General features: G+C 39.7%; 1 protein-coding gene across 6 annotated transcripts; it reads right to left on the bottom strand.

Moving 5' to 3' along the window:
* Positions 1–182: 182 nt before the first annotated feature.
* fam168a (family with sequence similarity 168 member A) lies at positions 183–23,311 on the bottom strand. 6 transcript variants are annotated; one of them, XM_088300473.1, is made up of 8 exons: positions 23,118–23,311; positions 10,911–11,019; positions 10,400–10,482; positions 9,026–9,106; positions 5,824–5,969; positions 5,451–5,637; positions 4,994–5,121; positions 183–4,796 (listed from the first exon to the last, which is right to left on the bottom strand). In XM_088300473.1, exons 2-7 carry the CDS (start codon positions 10,970–10,972, stop codon positions 5,009–5,011), a joined length of 672 nt encoding a protein of 223 aa, XP_088156599.1. In that variant the 5' UTR covers positions 10,973–11,019; positions 23,118–23,311; the 3' UTR covers positions 183–4,796; positions 4,994–5,008. The 6 variants fall into 6 exon arrangements, with proteins under 6 accessions (XP_088156599.1, XP_088156598.1, XP_088156597.1 ...); XM_088300472.1 differs by having other exon boundaries at positions 9,026–9,109; XM_088300471.1 differs by having other exon boundaries at positions 10,400–10,491.
* Positions 23,312–23,600: the final 289 nt, after the last annotated feature.

The following is a 23,600-nucleotide window of genomic DNA, read 5'->3' on the forward strand; positions in this document are numbered from 1 at the left end:
AGTGAAAAAGTGCCATCAGTTTGTCTGATTCATTTTTTTTGTAGGAGGAAAAAAACTCCAGTTACACAATGTAAACATGTATTAGGATTATTGTATATAAGAATTGTCTATGTACAGGTGCAGTACCAACTTATTCTGTCAAAATAATTACCGTACATGAATAAAGCAAATCAGATGAGCCATTCTTCCTTTTATAGGAAAATTTTAATAGTTATTCAATGTTCTACATTTTACAGTAAATATACAATTACAAACTTGGCTTAGTTATAGTACGAAGATCACTAACTGATCTTACAAAAAAAATAACCCAACATAAAAAACATTAAAATAAAAAAAAAAAAAAAACAGATTTACACTTCATATCACAAGCCTGACGAAGGTCCTTCACTCTGGACCAAATAGCTAACAAACAATTCACTTCTCTCAACGCTTAACAGACGTTGGGCTTCAGTTTCCGAACACAACCTTACGGTAAATACCATAGCATGTGCAAACTGGGTACCAAACAAAAACTTCCAAAGTTGGATTGTTCCTAATACTTGATCCGAGAGGAGGGATGCAAGTATGCTTTCTTTCTTTCTTTTTTTTTTTTTGGAAGACAAGGAATTTCCACTTTTTGCATCACATTTAGTGTCAAATTGAACCAAGAGTTATCGCTGGCAAGTTGAAATTATAATGCTGCAGCAGAACATCCAACATACTATTCACTGTGATAGTAGTGTTTTAAATTGTATTGAAGAATAAAATAAGACTTAGCAACTGCAAGGCAAAACAAAAAAAGAAGGAAGAAGTGGTGAAAATGGAAGGAGAGATGTTCTCTGAAAGTTTTGGTCACACTTTCACTGTCAAAGTGGAAAAAAGAAATCAACGTCAAGGAAAAGAGACCGGTTAACACCAAGTGTTTTTCCAAACAACGCTCAGGGCAGAATAAAGAAGGGAAGTACAACTACATTTCCCCCTAAACACATTGAAGTGTTTAACTGTCCATCTTTAATTTAAGTGCAAATTGAAATCAACGAGAGGCAAGGAATGGAATCTAATGTGGAAGCATCACCATGGAAAACAACTGCTTTGAGCTAATTGGTTTTTTTTTGGTGATGATCTCAATCAGCAAAGCAGATCTGCCTCGCTAACTCCCACATTAAAAGAGGCAATGTGTAAGCTCCACAACTATTTTTTTTTGTCTTAAAACCTTTTTTTTTTTTTTTTTTTTAAACAGCGACAATAATCTAACTACTGCTCATCACTTGTTAACCTGCTGTCTTCAATTGTTTTGTCGGGGATTTATTAAAATACCACAACTCGGTGACTTTAGTACAAAGTAGGATTGCCACAAGCCACAAAATTTACTACATTTTTCCCCTCTTGACTGTTCTTATAAAATTACAACTTTTTGTAGTATCTTTCTGTAGTCAGTTTTTTCCATCACAAAAATTAAGACTATTTGTGCAGGTTTTTTTTTTTTTTTAACTCACTGTGGCTCCGTGAGCATTTCAACGTGACAATTTGAGAAGCGAGGGTTTGAATGAAAGGATCGTCAATAGGAGGGATGTGGGAACATTTTGCTTCCTTGTTATGGAAGAGAGCATAACTTTTGTTATTTAATGATTTGTGGCATGGATTAAAAAAAAAAAAAAAAAAAAGACAAACGGCAAGAAAACCAGCAAGACAGGTTAAAATTTTGACAGGCAATATGCATCAACAACAGTGTGAAGAAGGAGGACAGTCATAAGAAAACAAGATTCACAAGAAGCAAGACTTAACAAGAGTTCACCAGTTACTTAGGAGGAGAAAAAGTTACGCAACAACAGTGACGTATGGCACAAAGGGCGTTGAGGCTGAGGACGGACCCGGCGGCTTGTCAAAGTAATCATGCGTGCCCAACCTCAGGTCTGTCTATCACCCTCGACGCAGTCAAGGTGCGAATTAACAAGGGAAGCGACATGGAGGTTTTCAACTACAGGTGAGTTAATACTCGCCTCCAGAGTCGCAGCCTCATTTACACCTCCCCCCCAGTCAGATATTATCGAGGACAAATACACTGAGAGGAGGTGGAGCTCAAATAAAATATCAACAGCACAAACAATAGCTGCCACACGGATGCAACCATGCTTAGCTAGAAATGCATTACTGTACCACTTGCTGTATAAATATACTGCATTTTTTTGGGGGGAAACCGATGCTATAGTTTGACACCTGAATATTATGCATACTCATTATGCGGATTTGACCAGAGTGAACAAGTGAAGAAACACTGTAGGTTAAATAAATCCGTAAAAAAAAAAAAAAAAAAAAAAAGGATCCCCAATTTTTTTTTTTTTTTGCTGTTGGATTAAAATGTTCTTATTTTGCTTTTTATTCAAACAACTAAATTACAAAGGCCAATTAAAAACAGAAATAACAACAAAAAAGAAAAACATAAGTCTTATTTTCTGACAGCAGCTTTATGTAATATTTCTTAAGAATTAATGCTCTAGGGTACAAACATTTGTGGACTAAGAATACCTCAAACACTCAACGTTGTCTTAGTTTAATTACAGTAAAGTGTTTTCCACACACCCGCAGTAAAAAGACTATAGGTACTTGGTTACTTAGAATTAAATTATAGAACTATAATTATTTTCTTTATTTTGTCTAATTTTATGCAACAGTTCCTCACAATGTTATTCAATAGCCAAATTTTTGATATGTTCGTCTCACCTTATTGTTATGGTTGATATTAAGACTGCATATAAAGCCCGCCAACTTTTTTTTTTTTAAAGACAAGCATTTTTTTTCTCAAAAAATGTCAAGAAACTGATAAAATAATCATGAGGCATTTTCTCTTATTTTATTGCGATATCAAGCCACCTCATCGACTAACCTTTGCTGTAAATGCTTTTCCATACGTTTTTCCTCTACAAGTTGAGCTATTAGGTTTTTTTCTCTAGGAATCCTGAAAATGCCTACATTTTTACACCTCCCTCTCGCTAAGAACCAATAACCAAAGAATTTATTGACAAAAGTCAAATTGTCACAGTCCGATGAAAAGCATGCATGCATAAGTGTTTATTTTATCAAATCATTATTTGTTTAAAACAAATGTGATTTTTTTTTTGTGCAGATATGTACGCGCTTGTCACGAGACAGCAATGGTTTATTACATTTTAAAAGGTTAGATGACGCCATTTTTTTTTAGTACAAACAATTATTCCCCCAAATAATCCTACCTAGGACACATTTTGGGTTGCACACTATGAACCACTTTGGGCTTCCCTGGCAACATTGAATGTAGTGCAAGTACCTTTATACGACACGTACTTAAAAATAGAGGGATTTCAGCCACTTTATGACCCCTTTGAAGATTAACTTGTTTAAAATTAATTACAATTATGAGAAGTTGGTTTCTAAATCTGATTTGCGCTAGCATTCTGATGATAGTCACTTTTAGTGGTTGCTTTTCTGTTTTTAAAATCAAAAGCAGTCGATGCTGTTAAATGAACGGAGTATGGTTTTAAGATTGCTGGGCATTTGGTTATTGGTCCTCGTTTGGGCGAGGGAATGAGACAACACGGTTGGTGAGGAACTACAAACTTTTAGTGCAAAACAGCCAGATGTTTGTACAGTCCGTTCCAGGTAAGTTCAACAAACCCAAAATGTCTTGCACTGTGAATGGCCACCTGCCAACACAGTCCCTTTTAACTCCCGTTGTCCGCCTGGGATTTTCTTGTGTTGATCAGAAACGTAACAGCTCGCAGTAGCGTACATTAAGTGCGACAAGGTGGTCATGTTTTTCCTCCCCAAACGAGTTAGTGACTGCGTGCACAACCACCCACGCTGCTTACACGGTTATTGTAAATATTTTCGCCTATGGTGACTGTTAAGACGGACGTCAAACCATCTAACATCAATAACTAAATGTGACCAAAAAAAATGCTTTCTAGCTCTATGAATCGACAAGGTCACAACATACTAGCCTGCATAGTATGTGGCATAAAGTAGATGGTGTTTTTTTTTTTTTTTAATTGTACACTACAAATGATAATTGGGCACTGCTGAAAGCGGTTTACAACACAAATGGTGACGCACAGAGAGGCGACAGATTCACTACAAGACAGTAAGGCGTTGGAAGACAAGTGAGGTTGGACTGAAAGTGAAACAAAGCTGATGAGAAAAACAGTGAAAAAGGACTGCTGGTGGAAACATCAAAGTCAAAACAAAGGGGAAATTAAAATGGAAAAGGCAAAGGAATATAAAACTATTTAAAAACCTGCATGAAACTACCGGTAAGTGAAATTGGGTATTTAAACCCTGTGCTGATTTCTAATTTTGAGAAATTTGGCAGCATAGGTCAACAGGTATTTGCAATGACTGGGAGAAATGATAATGAGGAATAAGTGCGCTATTCTTACCAGCCAACTGAGAAGGAGGCAGGACCACATACCCCCACAATAAATGCATGCACCCACAACACACACACTCTCGCACGGGCACACACGCACGCACAGGAACAACACTTGTGATTGGTCTGCAACCTTCTGGAGTTCCAATGACAAATGCAGAAAAAGAAAGTTCAGGGAAAAGAAATCCTAAAAATAATTATTATAATTAAAAAGGAAAAAAAACATGCTAATTACTGCTTGGCAAATGAACAGGAAAAAAAACAAATAAAAGCAGCTTTTGTAAAAATGTTAGAGAATGATATTAAAGTGGCAGTTGCACTTTAGTTTTGTTCTGCAGACATGGTGCCGAGTTCCCATGGTTACCGGGAGTCTGGGTCAGATTTGAGCAGTTGCATATGATGGCGGACTCCAGATCTGGAGAAAGGAAAAAAAGTGCAGAGGTACAGGTTAGTGATGCATTTAATGTAGCTGCATTAAGTTTCGGAATAATGAACGGAAGGAGAGGAAATATGATGCACCTTGACAGTCAAGGCGACAAAAAGACAGAAGAAATGTAGATAGAAAGGGAAAGAGGAGAGTGGCCAATGGCGACAGTGTGAGAGAACACTTACATAAAGTGGTGGGCTCTACCAGTGAGGTGGAACGTAGCTGTACCCAGGTGTTCCCTGGGGCCTGTAAGTGGGCACAGTAACAGGGTGCGCTCCAATAGGGGCATGCTGGGGCGTTGTCAGCAGTGTCCCTTCAGAAAGGTAAGAAAGAAGACGTTGTCAAAATAGCTCTTGAACGTTGCAAGTATTGTTAATGAAGGTGTTGTGATTGTGTTCGTTCAACCCCTGCAACAGATTAATGCATCTTTGAACAAAAACAAATCTGTGGCAGACTATTGTGAATCAACCAGCATTTGAGCCATATACTCTTTAGATGCTAATCAAAGCTGGTGACCACTGGCAGAAATCAACGAGTACATTTAGAGCTTTGCCTTGCGGCTATAAAAATACCTCTAAATTTGTTGCGAATGATTTGTAGACGCATACTACTCGCGTGCATGAGTCTCAAGCGTGGTCCTACCTGCACTCATGGCCATGGTTGTCCCAGCTACCATCCCCATGGCGGCCATGCCGTTGTTACGAGGAGTAGGTACAGGGACGGGGGCTGGGTAGAGGGCCGTGGAGGGGATGCTGTTTGGTTGCACCACAGTGGTGTGGTGGATCACATGTGGCTGAGCTGCATACACCGGTTGGGTATAATATGCACCCTGAAGAGGAATATGTAAGAAATTAGACTTGAGTGAGTATGGCACATACACGGACACTAGAAGAACTAACTCCTTCCCTAACTACATTTACATGGAAATTTGATCCTGCTATATGAATTCGTTTTTCATTTACAGAACAAATACTTTGGATTAAGAATTTTACATGTTCTTCTGAAGTACTCTTACCTGTGTGTACAGGTTCTGCTGTGGGTAGGCACTGCGGATGGGGTACATAGCTGTAGGGTATGGTGTCGGGGTCGGAGTATAAGGAGGAGGTGCTCCATTTGACTGAGTCGGTGACACTTTGTAAGGGGTGCCTGCTGCAGTATATCCTTGGGGAGAGAAAAAAAAGCACAGCCTTAACACATTCAATTAAGGTCAACATTTTCTTGCTACATGAGTGACAGAAAAACAAAAGTGCTGACATTGTCAGCATCCCAATAATGACTTTTGAATGACTATTGAAAAAAAGAATGGCTTGCTCCAATAACAAAAACATGTCAAATTATGCACTCCAAGGGCCACTAATTGTGTTGGTCTACATATCTTATGCAGGTAGTGTGGACAATACAAGGGTTGTTATAAAAATGTGCATGCATATTAATCAACTTTTCTTACATCGATCCAGACTGCTGTAAAATTGCGGAACTTGGCCCTTAAAATTTGTGACAATTTTTTCAAGTACTTTTCCTATCAACTCACACATGTGCAAGCAGTAGATTTGCAAATTATAATTGCTATTTGTTGTTGACAAAAATCTGCTCCACACTTCAGCCCATTTATCAGTAATAGAGTGACAATTAGAGGAAATGTGAATATTTACTTCGCAAGTTGATTTACAGTGTGCACCCCTAAAATTTCAAGTTAGGGGCCACTGTGCTTCTAGTTAAAAAATATAACAAAAAGTTAGCCTGGAGCTCTGTCTTCGTAAAGTTAAGCAAACAAAATCTATATTCTGGCAATCTCATTTAAAAAATATCATTAAAGGAATGCATTTTCTTAAGAAACCTCCAGATGGTGCACTGGTGCTGTGTTGTTGCTGTTGGAGACTACAAATAATTGATGGCTTATTTAAAAACACATTTGAAGATGGCCCAAAAGTCGTCCATACGACACTGAGCCACTGAGGGAAATCATTGAGCATGAGTAATGAGTTTACTAACAGGAGGCGTATAACAGTCTGGAAAGTCTGTATTCATTTAGCTGCCAGTGATTGTAGTACCTCTGAATGGCCACTCGGGGGAGCCTGAAGGTCAAACATGCTACTAGCTAGTTCTGCACTGCTTATGAAATCAAGCTTCCCTTCCACAAGGACAAGGGAACAAAGAAATGCAGGAGCTCCTCTCTCTCCCTCCGTGTGTGTGCGCGGTTTTCTAAAAGACCATTGACCTGTACATACTGTACTAATAATACACTTATGCATGCATGATAAGGGTGATTTTTTTGTTTTAATATGACAAATAAATTAGTTATTAACATAAATCATTATAAGAGGAGCACATGTATTTCTTTTCAAGCATACAAATTTGACACGCATTCAAGTACATTCAATGGTGTGAGCGTTGCCAAACAATATGGGGCAATTAGTTAGACGTCAAATTATAGAATGAAGCCCAGAGTAAAGCCAGGAGGAGTTCAAAGCTAATGTTCAACTCAATTTTGAGGAATAACATGCAAACAAATATTATTTTACACGTGGATGTTTCAGCCATTATTGCTAAAGCTTATAGTTTATGCACCAATCCATTCTCCATTGCCCTCATAAGGGTTGCGGGTGAGTTGGAACCTATCCCATGTGACTAGGCGAAAGGAGAGGTGGCCTGCTTGACACTCTGGACTGGTTATCAGTCAAACAACCATTTACACAAACATTCAATGGACAATTTTGAGTCTTAACCTAACATGTTTTTGGACTGTGGAATTGAGGAGTACCTGTCAATTGTAAGGCAGGTGTTCTTACACCACACCCTATTTGGTATTGGGTATATTGTGCTGACCCACAAAGGACAGACATTCAGTATGGACATGGAAAGGGAGGGAGTTAAATAAATATATATATGGGTTCAAAGGGGGCGTCTAATACATGAAAGGGTTGAGAGGGATTTTGGCTTCCTGCCTGAGGTGGAAACTGTCAGTTTCGTTGTTGAGAGTAAAGAAGAGACATGACTTAATTCGTCCCATTTACTGAATCTCCGCAACTGGGGACCTCCAACGTGAGCAATACTGTCAGATGTCACAACAGCCAAGCTGCACGACTTTTGGCACCACAACCTACCGTCATGGTTTCAGCACATCAAGGCTCAGTTCCAGAGAGATGAGTAACGCAGGATGTTAGGAATTACTTCCATGTGGTGGCAGCATTGGACGACTCGATGAGAGCCAGTGCGATGGAGCTGCAGGAGGCTCCACCAACTATCGGCAAGGTCCGAGGGTAGTGGTTCGCTGCCATCAATCTGAACTTAGACGTCCCTATTGCGCCTCAACACGCGCCGTTACTCCGCTTTGCCTACAAAGGCCGTCGCAGTTCCGGCCGCTTCCTTCCAGATTCTCACTTTCTGCGATGGCGATTACTTAATTTGTCAAGGCCACTCTTGCTCCCCTGCAATCAGGCGCTTTTGTACCTGGAAGAGTGGCTGATCTGTGCACCGCCTGGTGCTCAGGCGATCCGGGATACCGCAGTTTGGCTTCATCATGTTGTCTGGTTGGGCATCTCCGCCTTGCCGTGGAGTCCTGCTGGGTGTGGTGCCAACCCGCCCGGCGAAAGTCACCACGGATACCAACCTCACTGGCTAAGGGGCTGTCTGGCAGCACAGTGGTCGCACGCGAGGTATGCATTCGATTTGCGCAAACGGACTTGCAGTTTTGCCTTACACAAGTCGTGTTCAAGTACCAGCAGCAAAATAGGACATTTCAAACTCAAATGGGGGGGGAAAAACTCTACCAATGAATTGAACAAGATGACAACAAGCATGTAAATAATAGCTTCGTATCACGGCCATCACTTTACATTTGAATCCATTTTAGTTGTTACAGTTTAAGAGTATGAGTAAAAAACATTTTTTCAATATAATTAAGCTGGTGATTTTTTTTAGAATTTTATGGCGACTCATGTAGGCTGCAGCACGCTTAGCATTTATATTACCTATTTAGTGAGCTGTGATAATTCAGGGATTCATTTTAAGGAAAAATGTTTCAAGACTGGGATTTTTTTTAGGGGGGGATTGTTCTAAAACTGAATGCCATTTAGTGCTTTTGGACAGTCAAAGTATTTCATGGCTCAACCATACAGTGTTTCCGCAAGTGATCTCAACCATGTTTGTGGAGTTTGTGGGAATATGTTCACTGTAAAACTATTCTTTTGTATTATTGTCAGACAAACTGGACTCACCAGGTGGATACCCGGGGCTTCCCGTTTGATATAAGTTTGCCGTATATGTGGGTGCCGTCGTAGGATACCCCCCTGGATAGCCTGCTGGACATCAGAGAAAGACAGATTACTACAAGGGTACAAGCAGGGAAATGACACACAGACACACATCGGGGTAGTGCTTGGATCAGAGAGAGATGTGCACAGATGGTGCTCATTAAAAAAATGTCTGAATTAGAAATCCTGTCAGCTAGACACAACCAATATGCACCAACTTAGTAAATGAGATACTTGACAGTAAGCAACGCACGCAGAAACACATTTAAACACACGCAATAAATATGCTTTGCTCCGTGCTGTAGTACAACGCAAGGAAATTAGCATATGTAATTCCTGGTATTTAGATGCCAACCATCTCTCAGAAACATTCCAATATTATCAGGACCATTTGGATCAATGCCAAAACAACAAATGTGCCTCCTAAAAGAAAAGATCAGCAACAATAATTTGTAAATATAACATCAATATTATAATATATATCAATATATTTTATTTCTTCAAATAGTTTTAAGTGACAAAATATTATATTTCAATTTTGATTTACTCAATTATACAATAATAGTAGTAACAGTAATTTACAGAATGACACATTACAAGAAATATCAGTGTATGGTCATTTAGCAAATCTGAAATAACTAAAAAGTAAAAAAGAAAAACAAATAAAGTAGGTCACATTGGGTTTTCTCAGAACTTCTCAGGGGTAAGTTTATATTGCGAGTAATGCTCTCTGTTTTTAAACGATACCACCTTTTGTGCCACTCAGGGATGATACTGAATGGGTGGAAAGTCAAAGAGCTGTTTTAAAAATGCCTCATGTTAGGGCAAAGAGGGCATTTAAATGCAAAAGTACCATAATTTCCTGAATAAAAAGCACACCTGATTTAAAACGGCAACAGCTAAATTTACACGAAACATTGTTTGTATAAATATATAATATTTTTGTACATATTGTTTGTTGAAAAATATGATGAATCACTGTGACTAATAACTAGACAACATTGATCAAGTTGCCATGATTATAATTTTGGATAATTAAGCCTTTCTACCCCAGCATTAAATGGAGCATGGTGAACCAAGCCCACAACTGGCCCTATTTTTATTTCAATAATGTCACTGATGCTTCTTTGGTGACGACTCAAATCATGTATTTTGCAATCTAAAATATCCTATAGGCTTTTCTGCCCAAAACTGTTCAAATGTCCACTGACATTACCTCCCAAATGTACTCAGTAGTGAGTTGGGATAAAAAAGCTGTCTTAGTGTTCTGTCGCATCGGGTGTAACAACCTATGTAATTTGGTGGTGTATAAAGATGATTTCTTTGCGATCGTCTTACCTGCGAAGGCCATGTTCTTGGGGTTCCCATAGGGGGTTCCAGGTTGAACAGGGCTGTAGACTGGATTCATGGCTGAAGACAATCTGTTTTTGCTTAAACAGCATGAAACAGAGAGAAATGTGACATAAGGAAAGATGAGTTCAGAGTAAAGAGAGGGAAAAAGTAGATGGTAAAGGGACATGAAAATTACAAATACATTACTGCATTATGAAGTATATACAAAGATTTATACATGCAAACAAATCCCAACCAAACATCCAGCCAAAGGATTTTGCCAGTATTCAGCAATGGAAATCGCCCATAAATTATCACATGTCAAGTAAGCTCAACAAAGGCAGCTATTTAACGCCAAAAGATCCTGAATGCAGAGGCGAAAATATAAGGCCGCTACCTGTGCGGCGACGAAAGTAGACGGGAGCTACTTTTTACAGTACTTACCTTCCATAAAAACAACATTGGCATGGGCAAGTGTGTGTTAGTGGGTGCGAGCGTGTAGATGTGTGCCGCGTACCTCTTGTGCGTGTCTGGTTGATACATGAAACTGAATTTGTCTGTGGGATGCCCGCTCGCCATTTCTTGCTGTATGCAAATGAGGAAGGAGTGGTAGTGGATATGCAAATCTGAAATTAAAACAGTGAGAGTTCATGATTACAACGAACACAAGAGAAAGGGAAACTAAAATGCAAGGCAAAGAAAACAACAGCAAAAAAAAAACAAAAACAAAAACAAAAAAAAGCAAGCATCTGTGCTAACAGCAAACGGTTAGTGATAGCAGCAGGGGAAGCGGTTGTGACTCTAGCATGTCTGAGTGAATGAATGAGTGCAAGTATGTTGGTCACGGCTGTGTCTTTTACAACACCAAAACCACATTAATTAACTCTGCTAGAACTGACAAAACTGTCTCCAACCCCATGTTACGTCCCCATTAAACCATCATTGATTTACAGTCAGTTTTAAAGGTCATTAAAGAATAGGCTACGGAAGACTGCGGACTAATAAATTGAAAGATAATTGCATTAAAGCTTTCTTGTGTACTTCTTTTTATAAGAACACAATGCTCTGCACGATGAGTTCGAACCCAGCTTGGACTGAAACAAAAAAAAAAACATTTGGAAGAGAATGTGATCGACAACAAAGAGAATAATTGGGATCAAATGAATCATTTGAACGTATCCAACACCGTAAGTAAGGCTTGCTATATTATGGCTAAAAGCGTTGAGTTTTCCAGACTGTGCCCCCATGCTCAACCAAGGCATCTAGGAAGTGCGAGGCTTCACCATTGCTACATTATACGTCATAAACTCTTGGGCTTGGCAAGTCCCACTTGCATCCGAACCCGGAATTGTAATTTTAGCATATATGAACTCCTGTGTGAGTGGGTAACACAACGTCATTACGCAGGTGTGCTTGCACTGTTGCGTTCAAATGTGCCATGGAAAATCAAAAATTCTTCAACCCGTGTGCAGTAACAACAGCTAAAGACGCGCAGTGGAACCAAAGGAGGGTACCATTTTGATTTGAAGTGAAGCGTTGCTTGGAAGTACCTAACCAAAACGGTGTGTACAAAAAAAAAACAAAAAAAAAATCTTCAGGACCCTATGGTACGGAGCCCTCAAAATGATCTCAGTAACACACAGTTAGTCCTTTGATTGTTGGGCTTCACCTGTTTGATCACCTATGAGGTTACTGCCTGCTATCATATCCATGTTGTTTTGAGTTGTGTAGTATGCTTTGAAGATGTATATGGATGTCCTACTGTGTAAGTGGTCTTTGAATGCATCTCGAGTCCGACGCATAACGCAAGTGACTATTTTGTTTTTCTTTTGCTACTCTTGACGCGGCTGTCGATGGTTACAAAAAAAAAAATCAAACTGTCAATTGGAATACAATTATGTGTTCTCTACCAGGAGACCACCTGTATGTATCTTCCCACTTAAATTTGATCAATCTGGAAACATGATCGCCCACTTCACTTATCCTCTCGATTTTTTCTTGTGTTCGATCACTGAAATTCATTATAGTCGCTTCATTGATTGCAAAACTTCTTTGACCAAACAAATGCAAAAGCAGGTCATTCCTACTAACAAAATATACAACAAAGCCAAAGCAATTGTTCTTCTGAAGTAGTAAACAAAGATCAAAATGTAATGATAACGGATATAACGGCCTAATCCAATGAAATGAATTTATTTTGGTCTTTTCAGGTGGAATTACCAAAAGACAAGCACTACAATGGCTTATTTCGAAACCCGCTGTCATGCTTGTTGCGAGCGTTTGTGTGTTAGTCTGTGTGGGATTGAAAACATTCAATAAAAGCAGTGAATTCACAATCCAAACAATGAAAAAGCACAAGCAGCGAGCAGAAAACTCAAGAAAATTAACAGCGCGCAAAATCTTAAACTGCAAAATAAATATGCACAGCACTATGCACAAATGGAAAAAAATAAAGCCATGAGTGCCTGGTGTGGTGTAAATAGGAATTCAAGTTGTGATCTAGTACCCTATAGCATGTATGTACTACACATTAAAAATGCCAGGGGTCTTGGCCTCACAGCTAGTCACATAATTTTCATTAGCAAATCTTTATTACAATGTCCCAATTAGACAACAACAAACACTACAAACAAAAAAGACACCAATGATAAAAATAATAGTTCTGAAGCAAAAACACCTTTCCAAATGTCATTACTAACACGAGCTTCAATGTGCAAAAGCACATGTCCAACGAGTGGGAACATTGCTCATTAACACGGACCAAGCAGCTAAGCTAACCCTGAGGTCATACGCCACAAACATAGCTCCTACCAATTACAGATGATGTCAATGGGCTATGGTGATGTGGAGTGAATCAACCAAAACAAAAGGGGAACCCAATTGTGCCCAATGACCATCTACATGTGTGCGACCACAAACGCACACAGAGCTGAATGTCTGTTAAGTAGGAGTGTCTCACTTCAATTTCCTTTGTTCCACTGCGTGGCCAGTCACGCGTCTTCTAATGAGGAGATGGTCTCGTCAACAATCACTATTGAAATATTCGCCCAAAGTGAGGTTGTGCCAGTCAATTCAAGTCAATCAGCTGAATATCACCACAAATATGCAACTCAAATTTGTGTACAGTGATTCCTTGACCTGAGTTTGATACATTCTGTGACCATGAAACTCAAATCCTTTGTATCTCAAATCATCTTACCCCTAAGAAATGAATGTAAATGCCATTTATCTGTTCAACTCTCACAATGTACTCCTTCAGGGTGTATGCACCTTTGCCACTAGGGGGCAGTACACTAAGAAGCAGTTACTGCAGTTAAATTAGACATTTTTGTAAGATTAGACATTTTTGTAGAGAATAAAGAGTATCTGCCTGTGAGTATTGCCAGTGTTGCTACACTGCCCTGTTGTTTTTTTTCAGACAAACGAAGGTTCTTTTTTTTTTTTTTTACCCCTACAAGTTCTGCCGTTCAACTGCCGTGCCACCTGAATGTGATTGGATCACCAAGAGGACTTTTTTAAAGCTCCCGAAGAAGACGGCAGTAGCACGTCGAAATTAGTAGAGGTAAAAAAGAATCTCTGTTTGTCCGAACAACTGAAAGAAAAATCAAAATAAAGACAAGTTGAATTTCGTGACTCTACACCGCATTGTGTTGAAATATCGATACAATCCAATTCAGTTCGACAATGGACTCACGCCTTTTAAATCAAAACCCATCTGTTTTTGTTCCACTCCTATTTATGTTGTTTTTACTTTGCATAACTCAAAAATGGCTTCTCAAAAAACATAATTGGGCAGGCATGGCACGAGTCAAGAACACATTTTCTTTTTTAATTTAGAGGCAAAACCAATGGTGTTATCATTGTCTAGAACGAGACACTTTTTCATAGGTCAGCCACAGCACAGCAGCGTTAACGTTAATGTTACACATGGCTCGGCCGTCTTAGGAGTCCTGTATTGTTTCTACTTCAAGCAATGTTAAACTAACCCCTAAGCCAGGAAGGATGAATCTGCCATTATCTGGCATTATTGATTGGTGTTGGCCGAGGCCCGCGCTCTCGTCTTTGCTCTTTTGCTGGTGTGGAAAAAGACAAGAGATGGGGCTCTTTGTCTCTTCTGTGGATTGGAAACATTTTTGGCGTCACTACTTGTCTTGTTGAAAACACATTTGTGCTTGCTAAAAGATAAACAGCCAGGATTTTTATGTTGTATTGATTTGTTTCACCATTAGGAAATAATCCAAATGGGCGGGGGAAGTTCACACGGGAATCATACCAATATAAAACAATGAGAAATCTCTAAAGTTGAATGTCCTTGAGTTCTTCAAATTTCAACCAAAATCAAAAACATGTCTCTCCGTAAAAATGCACACACCACCACCATCATAAAAGTACTGTACAGCATATCATATCTCAATCATAAAATGATTGAATGATCCATATGTGCTTTGCTTTTTGCAAAAGACACACATATCAAACAAAGGATTGCCTTGAACAAAGGGTGGAAAGTGAAGAATGTGAAAAGAGAAGAATATACTGTGCACTGGAAGTTATTGTAGGACCTGTCAGTACTGGGAATAAAAGTCAGCAATATGCTGAAGAACTATGACATCAAAGTCGAACATAAAGCACATTTGCAGCGTTAGCACAAAGTAAACAGTAGCTAAGAGTGCTACAGACTTTGAATTAGGGCTGGGCGATAAACCGAAAATTTACCGTTACCGAAATTTATTAGAATGACCGACATCATTTTGCCCATATCGGTAAATTCGGTGTCTAAAAAAAAAAAAAAAAAAAAAAAAAAGAAGAAGTCTTTTCTGTCTGCGGCGATGCTCATGCCCCTTTAAGACGGCTCCAGCGCGTGTAGTCACGTGACTCCTCCCTTCTGAACAAGAATGTAAACAAGAGGCGTTCGTAGCTGGCGATTCAAATCCTGAAGCGGCTGACACGGCTGCGGACGAAGTAACGTTAGTTGAAATTGTTCCTGTCGCGCTTGTCCCGAAAATAAAGTGGACATCTGTCGTTTGGAAATGTTTTGGGTTCCATAAAGACGATGTTTAAGCAAAAAAACATGAACTACAAAGTGCATCGTAAGCACCTGAAACAGCGCGTCCAACCTTTTCTTTTTCACCACCCACAACACAACCATGCTGTTGACTTGGAGCTTGTGCTAAAAGTTCAAAGTGAGGAGCAAGTTTGGACAAGTGACAACAGCCCATAATGGAGGCGACACCATACGAGAGAACGTCTCAGAGGTGGACGCGATAGCCGAGCACATAGCTAAAGATAGAGCTCCTCTTGTTACAATGGAGCGGACAGGATTTAAACGCCTCATGAAAGTAGCCGACAAGAGGTACGAAAATATTTGTCGCAAACAGCACTTCCCAATATGAACAACATCGGGACGGGAGCGGGGACGTCAAGCATTTTGCATCCACATCCGACTTGTGGTCGAGTCGCAACATGGATCCCTGTTTGAGCCCGACTGTGCATTACATAGACGACAAGTGGCGACTGCGCACCGGAGTACTCGAGACGGCACATTTTCCTAATGAAGCACACTTGTTTATTTGGCACTGGCATTCCATTGACATTTTTTTCCATTTTATTTAGCATTTTGTTTACAGGCGACTAGCGCCTTTGCACCTGGCATTATTTAGATTGTTTACACGATACCTTTACACAAATCTAGGCCTTTGCAAATGGAATTACAGCATCTCGGCACAATATATTTACATAAAAAGATTTTGTGAGAGGTACCCTTTTTCTCCTGTTCTTTGTGACATTGTTCAAGTCACGCAAAGCAAGCTAGTTTGAATGTTTATTCAAATGATTTTTGTACTTCTATTTTTCATTGAAAGTAATGCGTACCAGTTGGTCAATTAAAAAAAAGCAGTTAATATGCATTTCCTGCATTTATTTTGATTTTGGTCCTCAGGGGGAATTTATCGCGCATTTATCGTTATCGAGGTAAAACTGCCTAATTTATCGCGATATTGATTTTAGGTCATATCGCCCAGCCCTACTTTGAATAATTCTGTCATATTAATGTTTGGGTATGTGGCGGTGAGACATATTTGTATTTGGTGACGTCACGCCCCACACCGCAAGATGAACTGACAAGTGTATTAGCAGCTTGGTGTGATGACTATTTTAAGTGTTGATGAATGTACAGCAAGCAGCCGGCTGCCACGAACAAGGACTGCCGAGGCTAGGCACAAGAAACGGCGCATGAGATTCAGCCTGTTCGTTGTCAGTCAAATTGAACAATAGCCGGAATTCGCTATTCGCACCAAATGCACCGTATGTAGAGTGGGATGAGAGCATACTCATTTAATGGAGACAGCCAGCTATTGAAATTCTGTTTTTTAGGGCTGTCATAAAGGAATCTTTTTGGAATCAACGAACCCATTTATTATTCCAGGAATCGGCAATTGTTAATAGGCAGGTTTCCCTCACAATACAAAGGATCAGTCCTACCTTTTTGAATCACGACTCACAATGAGCCCCAACTGCTGCCGGCTTAACTTGCAATCTTCCTCAGAATTTAGTTGAGCTTAAACTCTATTAGTGGGACTTCATTTGGGCTGAACTCATAAAATCTGGCCTCAAGGCATGAATCAAACACAAATAGCTAGATCTATGCTAACACAGCTGAGGTTTTGCAATTTGTGTTTGTCAATGCCACACATCTCAGCCTTGAGGTTTCCAAATATGCCAGCATATATATATATATATATATATATATATATATATATATATATATATGTGTGTGTGTGTGTGTGGGGGGGGGGGGGGGTGGGGGCGGGGGTGTGTGTGCGTGTGCGTGTGTGTGCGCGTGTGTGTCTGAAAGCAATTATGAGGATTCCTCCCCTAAAAAGGGAGCTTCTTGTACCCCTGAGGGACAAGACGAGATGAGCCATTAATGAGAGTGAAATATTGTGAAAAGAATGAAAGGAAAAAATTGTCAAAGAATGAACCTCATACACACATGCACGCACACAGGGGAGCAGCAACCATTCCTCGTGAGTGCGTATGATACAACACAACCCCCATGGTGATTCTATCCTTCCACATAATACCTCACCTGGCATCTATTCTTACAGCAACAAATCAGAAACAGTGGGCGTTATCACACTTCCACGCGGGAGAGAATAGAACACACCAGTTTCAACAACCCAAAACAAAGAAACATCTTCTAGACTGCATGAGAAGTAGAGCTGGGCAATATCGGAAAAAAAATCTATAACAACATGGTCAATTGCATATCACAATATACTATGATATTGATATTTTATGTGATTCCACAGAAAAAAATAAAAATACAACACACGAGACTTGTTCTCCCTTAATTTTGAAGTGACATTAAACAAACCTGTATTAAAGGAGCAATGCTTCCGGTAGTGTGGCTATATAAAATTATCGAATGCAAACATAAGAGGCACTGCGGCCAACATATGTTAGCACAAATGTAAATGTCAATTCATGTCAGAGGCATGAAATAATGTTTCAGACAGAAATTCATGAAAATAAAAAATGTATCCATTGCAATGTAATTTTGAGAACATTTATTATGCTGATATCAAAGTCTAACTCAAAACTGTACTGTGACAAAAAAATAAAAAATAAAAAAAATAAAAAAAAATCATATTTGTGATATTCTACGGATTCAATATTAAACTGTACTTTTAGCTGGCTACTATAATCACGTGGTCTTAATCGACCTAGAATTACAGTAAAAATTGACGAGATCTAGCGACTTTCAATATCCTTGATGAGAAAGCCGACCGGCGGGATCTCTGTGGATTATCGTTAGTTCCGGCAGGCGGCGGAGGCAACATAAACAAAAGCGTGTCTGCCGAGTCCAGCTATGGTTTAAAAAGTGAGGGACAAAAATACTGTCATCGCGATCCCTACTTTTAATCTTCTCGGCCAGTGCACCTGGCTGACGTCCTAACATTGCCAGAACCTACTCACTGCTGCAACCGGGTTGGGACATAGACAGTCGGACTTCTTACCGGAAAAGCTATATAGTACATCTGTTAATTTGTGTCACGAGCATGTGCACTGAATCGCATACAAACCAACAGAGTGTCGGAGTGGTGTACGTTTATGCTTCTTATTCAACCACAAACAAAATCACTCGCTCTACATACAATTTACCCGGATCGGTGTTTTGAACAATGATAAAATGAACACAAATCAAAATGAAATAGAAAAGAGGCTTTTATTTTGCGAGGAAGGAGTACAAAGTGCAGATATTTGTGTCAAAGTGTAAGGAGTAGAAGTACAAAGTAGGCTGATAAATAACTACTCCACTAAGGCATATATACACCATATTTATACTTAAGTAAGGTAACGAAAACTGCAACGTGTTTGTAACGTGAAGTAGTGGCGAGCTCGCCTCAACCTGCTTATAACCCGAGCATAGGTGATGGAAGCGCAACACGGCTCGCACAACCAGCCCAGCGAAAAGTTTTGGCAAAATTTCTGTCATTCACTCACTTTTGCTACTCATTGGGTTTTGATGAGGCATAAAATGCAAATTAAGACTCACACACTGCTATTGGAAACTACTTTTTTCGAGCCTTGTGAAGTTTCAAGGAGTTCGGAATAGCTGGCATGCTTTTAGGTGCTGTTTTTAGTAAATAATACATATGTGCAATAAGTAATTAATAATTACGGGTTTATTGTTAATTCTTTTCCATTGTATCGGTATTCATTAAGTTTGTCCATCCATCTCGCAATTCCATTCAATTTAATTCCATACTGTGTCTTTGATTTTGGGAGCTCCACTACATTATGATAGCTGCGCTGATGCAATTTTTAGCACACTCAAGCCATCTCCATTCTAAACTCACACACACACACACACACACGACCACCCGTACCTTGCAGAACAGCAACGTGATGTGTTTTTATATACCCTATTCAGTATTATTTTCCATTGCACTAACTATTCTCTTATTTATCTAATTTACATATTTATCTGAATTATTGTTGTATTGCACTGGAGAGGGGAGCTCTCTAATCTCGTTGCACACTTGAGTACAATGACAATAAAGGGATTTCTGATTCTAAATGGCAATCATACTGGCCAATATGAAATGGGCCAACTACTTTAAAGAACACATAATTTTGTCCTTTAATTACATAAATGTCCTAAAATAATCCGCACCACCGGCCACAAAAGCCATAAAAAAAATGCAGTGGTGACTGACCTAGAGAATTGATTCACTCGACATCTGCGTTATGGTGCAGAAGGAAGAGGTCTCACACTTCCACTCCGAGTGGACATATAATCACACAACTAAATATTTATTACAACCTTAATACAACAAGTGAAAAGTTACATTTTGATGTGTACTTCATCCTTTCTCCCACTTGGTGACACATATTATTATATCTGTGACAATGTTCAGGTCAGGTACAGGTGATGATATCGAAGGTTTTCTCCTGTTGCCTGAACAATAGAACCTGCCTTGCAGCAAGGGGCTCCAAACACAGCTCTCGGCTATTTTAGATCTAGGACACCGATAGACACTTTGGGACACATGTCCCATTCTTGCTGTGCTGTCTTCTACCTAACTCACCATTCGCTTCTCCAAAAGCAGCCCATCAGTCACACACCTCTAGGGCTCGCATTCTTTCATTATGTTCATGCTTTCTAGCTCGGTGAATTGTGAACTCACCAACACAGTGACTAGAATCTCCATTTGGGCCACTACAGTATTTCAAAGAGGGGCCATAAATGTTCCTAAATTATTTTGCGTATTTGTTCCATTCTAAACATTGTTTATTTGAGCTATACCATAGCTCCAGGTAAGATGCTTAGAAGGGGTGATAACAATTTGGAGTAAAATTTCACAAAATTCAAATTATTAAATCTAACAATACAGTATGTAGCGCGCCATTTTGATATGCTTAATCACTTCTGCACTGGAATGCTAGTTAGTTCTACTGCCGCTCCCCCAAAGACTTCTAATGAGAGGGTCCAAATTAATCGATTTATTGAAAACTGACTGATGCGACTGACTAAACAATACTAAATAAACAACAAATGCGTTCATAAACAGTAAAAAACGGTTTTGTGATACACCTTATCCAAAATAAAGACAATAATAGAAGATCACATTGAAATGTAATTTAACAAGACCCTCAACTATAATCAGCTTTACATTGGTATTAGTTTATTCCGGTAAAATTATATCTTAAATCGTGAATACTAACCCAAAGTAAGTTCATCCATACACAATTACAACCTTTGTCTTTCTGTATCATTTTTGTCTCAAGATTACTTCACCCCTACCCACCCCCTCTATCTGTTTTGTAGTAGATTTGTGGCTTAAGTTGTGAGTCGTATTTACACAACGGATTACACTACGTGTTTAGGGATGGAAGTGAGAATGATATCGGTGGGATGTCTGGTGTAATCCTCATACCTCCAAAATCATCACTTTTCAGGCGACCCCAAAAACGGCATTTTTGTTCAACCATTGACATAACATCCTCAAAGAGAGCAAGCTTACTGATCTGGACTTAAACCTTGCCATTAAATTGCCTGCTCCATATTTGCCGACTGAGTATTTCATCACTTCCTCCTAGTTAGTGGCCCGAATGGACTCCATCTTTCCTCTTTGAGGCAGTACAAATACTCGATAATGTAAAATTGCACATTGTGAAAGCAACAATGATGATATACATCGCACACCCCTAGATACATGTTAATTTAAAATTTTTCAGCCATCTAATGGTTGATAATGTCTTTGTTCTGTCTGTTACTGTAGGTCACTTAGATAGTTTAACAAAGACACTTTATTGTAAATAAATAATTATCTGAGCAGTTAAATTAAATAATGTCCCGCGGCACACCTTAAGAGCTCTCACGTCATGGTACACAAACATGCCCCGGCACATTGGTCGGGAATCACTGCTCTAATGTACGAAGAACAACTAATTTACTGCTTGAACCACATGGGAATGAAGTGGTGCTCAAACAGTCTGTTATGGGACCAGCCTCTCACAACATTAAGAGACTCCAGCTTTCTGGTCTTGACAGTTTTACAGCCACTTTGCACAGCCCACCATTCATACACATGAGGCTGCACTCAATGCCTGCCCCCTAAAAATAAAATTAAAAAAACAGCACAATATAACCCACCCATTGCATTTTTGCCTCCTCCAGAACGAGAGGGTAACCTTAGATTGAAGATCAAATGAATTAAGCCTCACACACTTTGATGGATGTTTAGGACAGCATTTGTAAACTAACTTCATGGATGAAAATTAATTGCATATCCAACATACTAATCACATAGATTTCTGCAAAGTAGCTCTTGAAGTTAAGCAAATTGACTTGCACAATAATGTAGCACTCTTAATACATTTCATCGACTGACTTACAAAATGTAATTAGTTTTTTTAAATTATTTTTCATTCCCGATTTGCGTCTGCTCAGTCTTTGCACTCCAGTTATCAATAAAAGATTAATCCCACACAATTGGAACATTCTTAACGGTTGATTCAGCTATTTCCATCCATAATTATTAGTCAATAAATTAAAAGGAATATTTTTTAAATGAACTTAACTGCATGTGAGAAAAAAACATACATTGGTAGTTTTAAATGTAACCTTAATTTTGTGAAGTTGGAAATGTGAAGCAATACTCTAGCAAATCAACTATTGGGACAAAGATTACAAAAATAATTCCACACACTCAGCCCATCTGAAAACTTAAACTGACGATATATTTTTTTAAAGTTTTAAATTGGAGCCCTAACCGCACCAAACTACCTCAGATTGGGATCAAGTTGTAGCCCTAACCGGGCCATTAGGAGTAAATAGTGTGATAAATCTAAAATATGTAATGGATCCCAGAGTGAACGACATCCAAGTGAATTCGGGTTGTGCGCATGATTGCGATGTGCTACCGTTTAAAACAGCAGAACAGAAACAAAACAAACGCTCGACCGTATTTCACATCATAATGGCCCACGTTTTTCATATTACATCCGCATCGTGAGTTAATGTTTTTTTTTTCTTATCTACCTCAACCTCGCACGCACTGGCAGTGCGTCACATTCCAGAGATAGCAAGCAACGCCAAAACAGCCATTGCTGGACAAAAAAGGGTCACACTCAAACAAGCTCAATACACCATTTTGAATATCAACTCGGCGATGCCATCTTGCCAATTATCACCACGTTAGCAACATAATGCACGCGTGGATTTCTCCTTCCATTCCGTGGCAGTCCATGCAAGAATATGCACGGAGCGCACTCATAATAGTGCGAATGTTAGCTTAACTCGCGTGCAACAAAACTGCAAAGTAAAGCGCCATAACATCCCTGCATCTTTCCTTCGTTACGCGCTCTTCAAATGGCTAATCAAGCGAGTTAGCTGGAGTAAGATTAGCAGATGACTAATAAGAGGGAGGGGGGCAACCGCAGTGGGCCACGCCGGACCAAACCAGAAGAACACAATTTAACGCCCGGTCGACAAACTTCTCCCACTAAAATCCACAGCGATACTCTCAACTACTTTCCCTTATTCTGCTCTTTCCGCTAGCCTGCTTAGCCGAGCTAGCACGCTAGTTCCCAAACAGCCAACGCGAAGGACAATTGGGGGTATACGAGGGGAAGAAAGAGCCTCAAAATAAACAACACGGACATGGATGCCCCCCCACCACCACAATTCCCATCCAAACGCGACGACGACGACACTTACCAACGTCACTCGGTCGAAGAAAACAAGATTGTATTTTTTTCCCTCCCGCGCGTGCTGCAGACTAATGTGGTCGATTTTCTCTCGCGGGGACTTCTGCTTCGGCTCGGTGCTGGCTGGCTGAGCTCGAGCTGCGTTTGAGTGGGCCCAGTGGCGCTGCTACAGACGCGGCCGACGAGTGGGGGATGGGGGATGCACTGCCGGGAGGGAGGGGGGATGGATGAAGGAGGGAGGGAGGGATGGTGAGATAGATGCAGGGATGCAGGAAGGAGGGTAGCCGACCTCGGTTCAAAAATCCAAATGGTTACTAAGAACTGAAAAGGGCTGACAAAAGCACAAGCACGGCCTTTAATTGAACGGCGACCGCTTACTGTGATATCCTGACGGGTATTGGGTGCTCTCGTTGGATCAATAACTTTGGAAGTTCAGTGAATATAGACTTGATTTAAAAAACCGACACTAGTGCACACAACTGCAAGTTATTCG

The sequence above is a fragment of the Idiotropiscis lumnitzeri genome, chromosome 7 (assembly GCF_059441095.1).
Source record: "Idiotropiscis lumnitzeri isolate Australia: NSW breed Sydney's pygmy pipehorse chromosome 7, RoL_Ilum_1.0, whole genome shotgun sequence".
NCBI lineage: Eukaryota > Metazoa > Chordata > Actinopteri > Syngnathiformes > Syngnathidae > Idiotropiscis > Idiotropiscis lumnitzeri.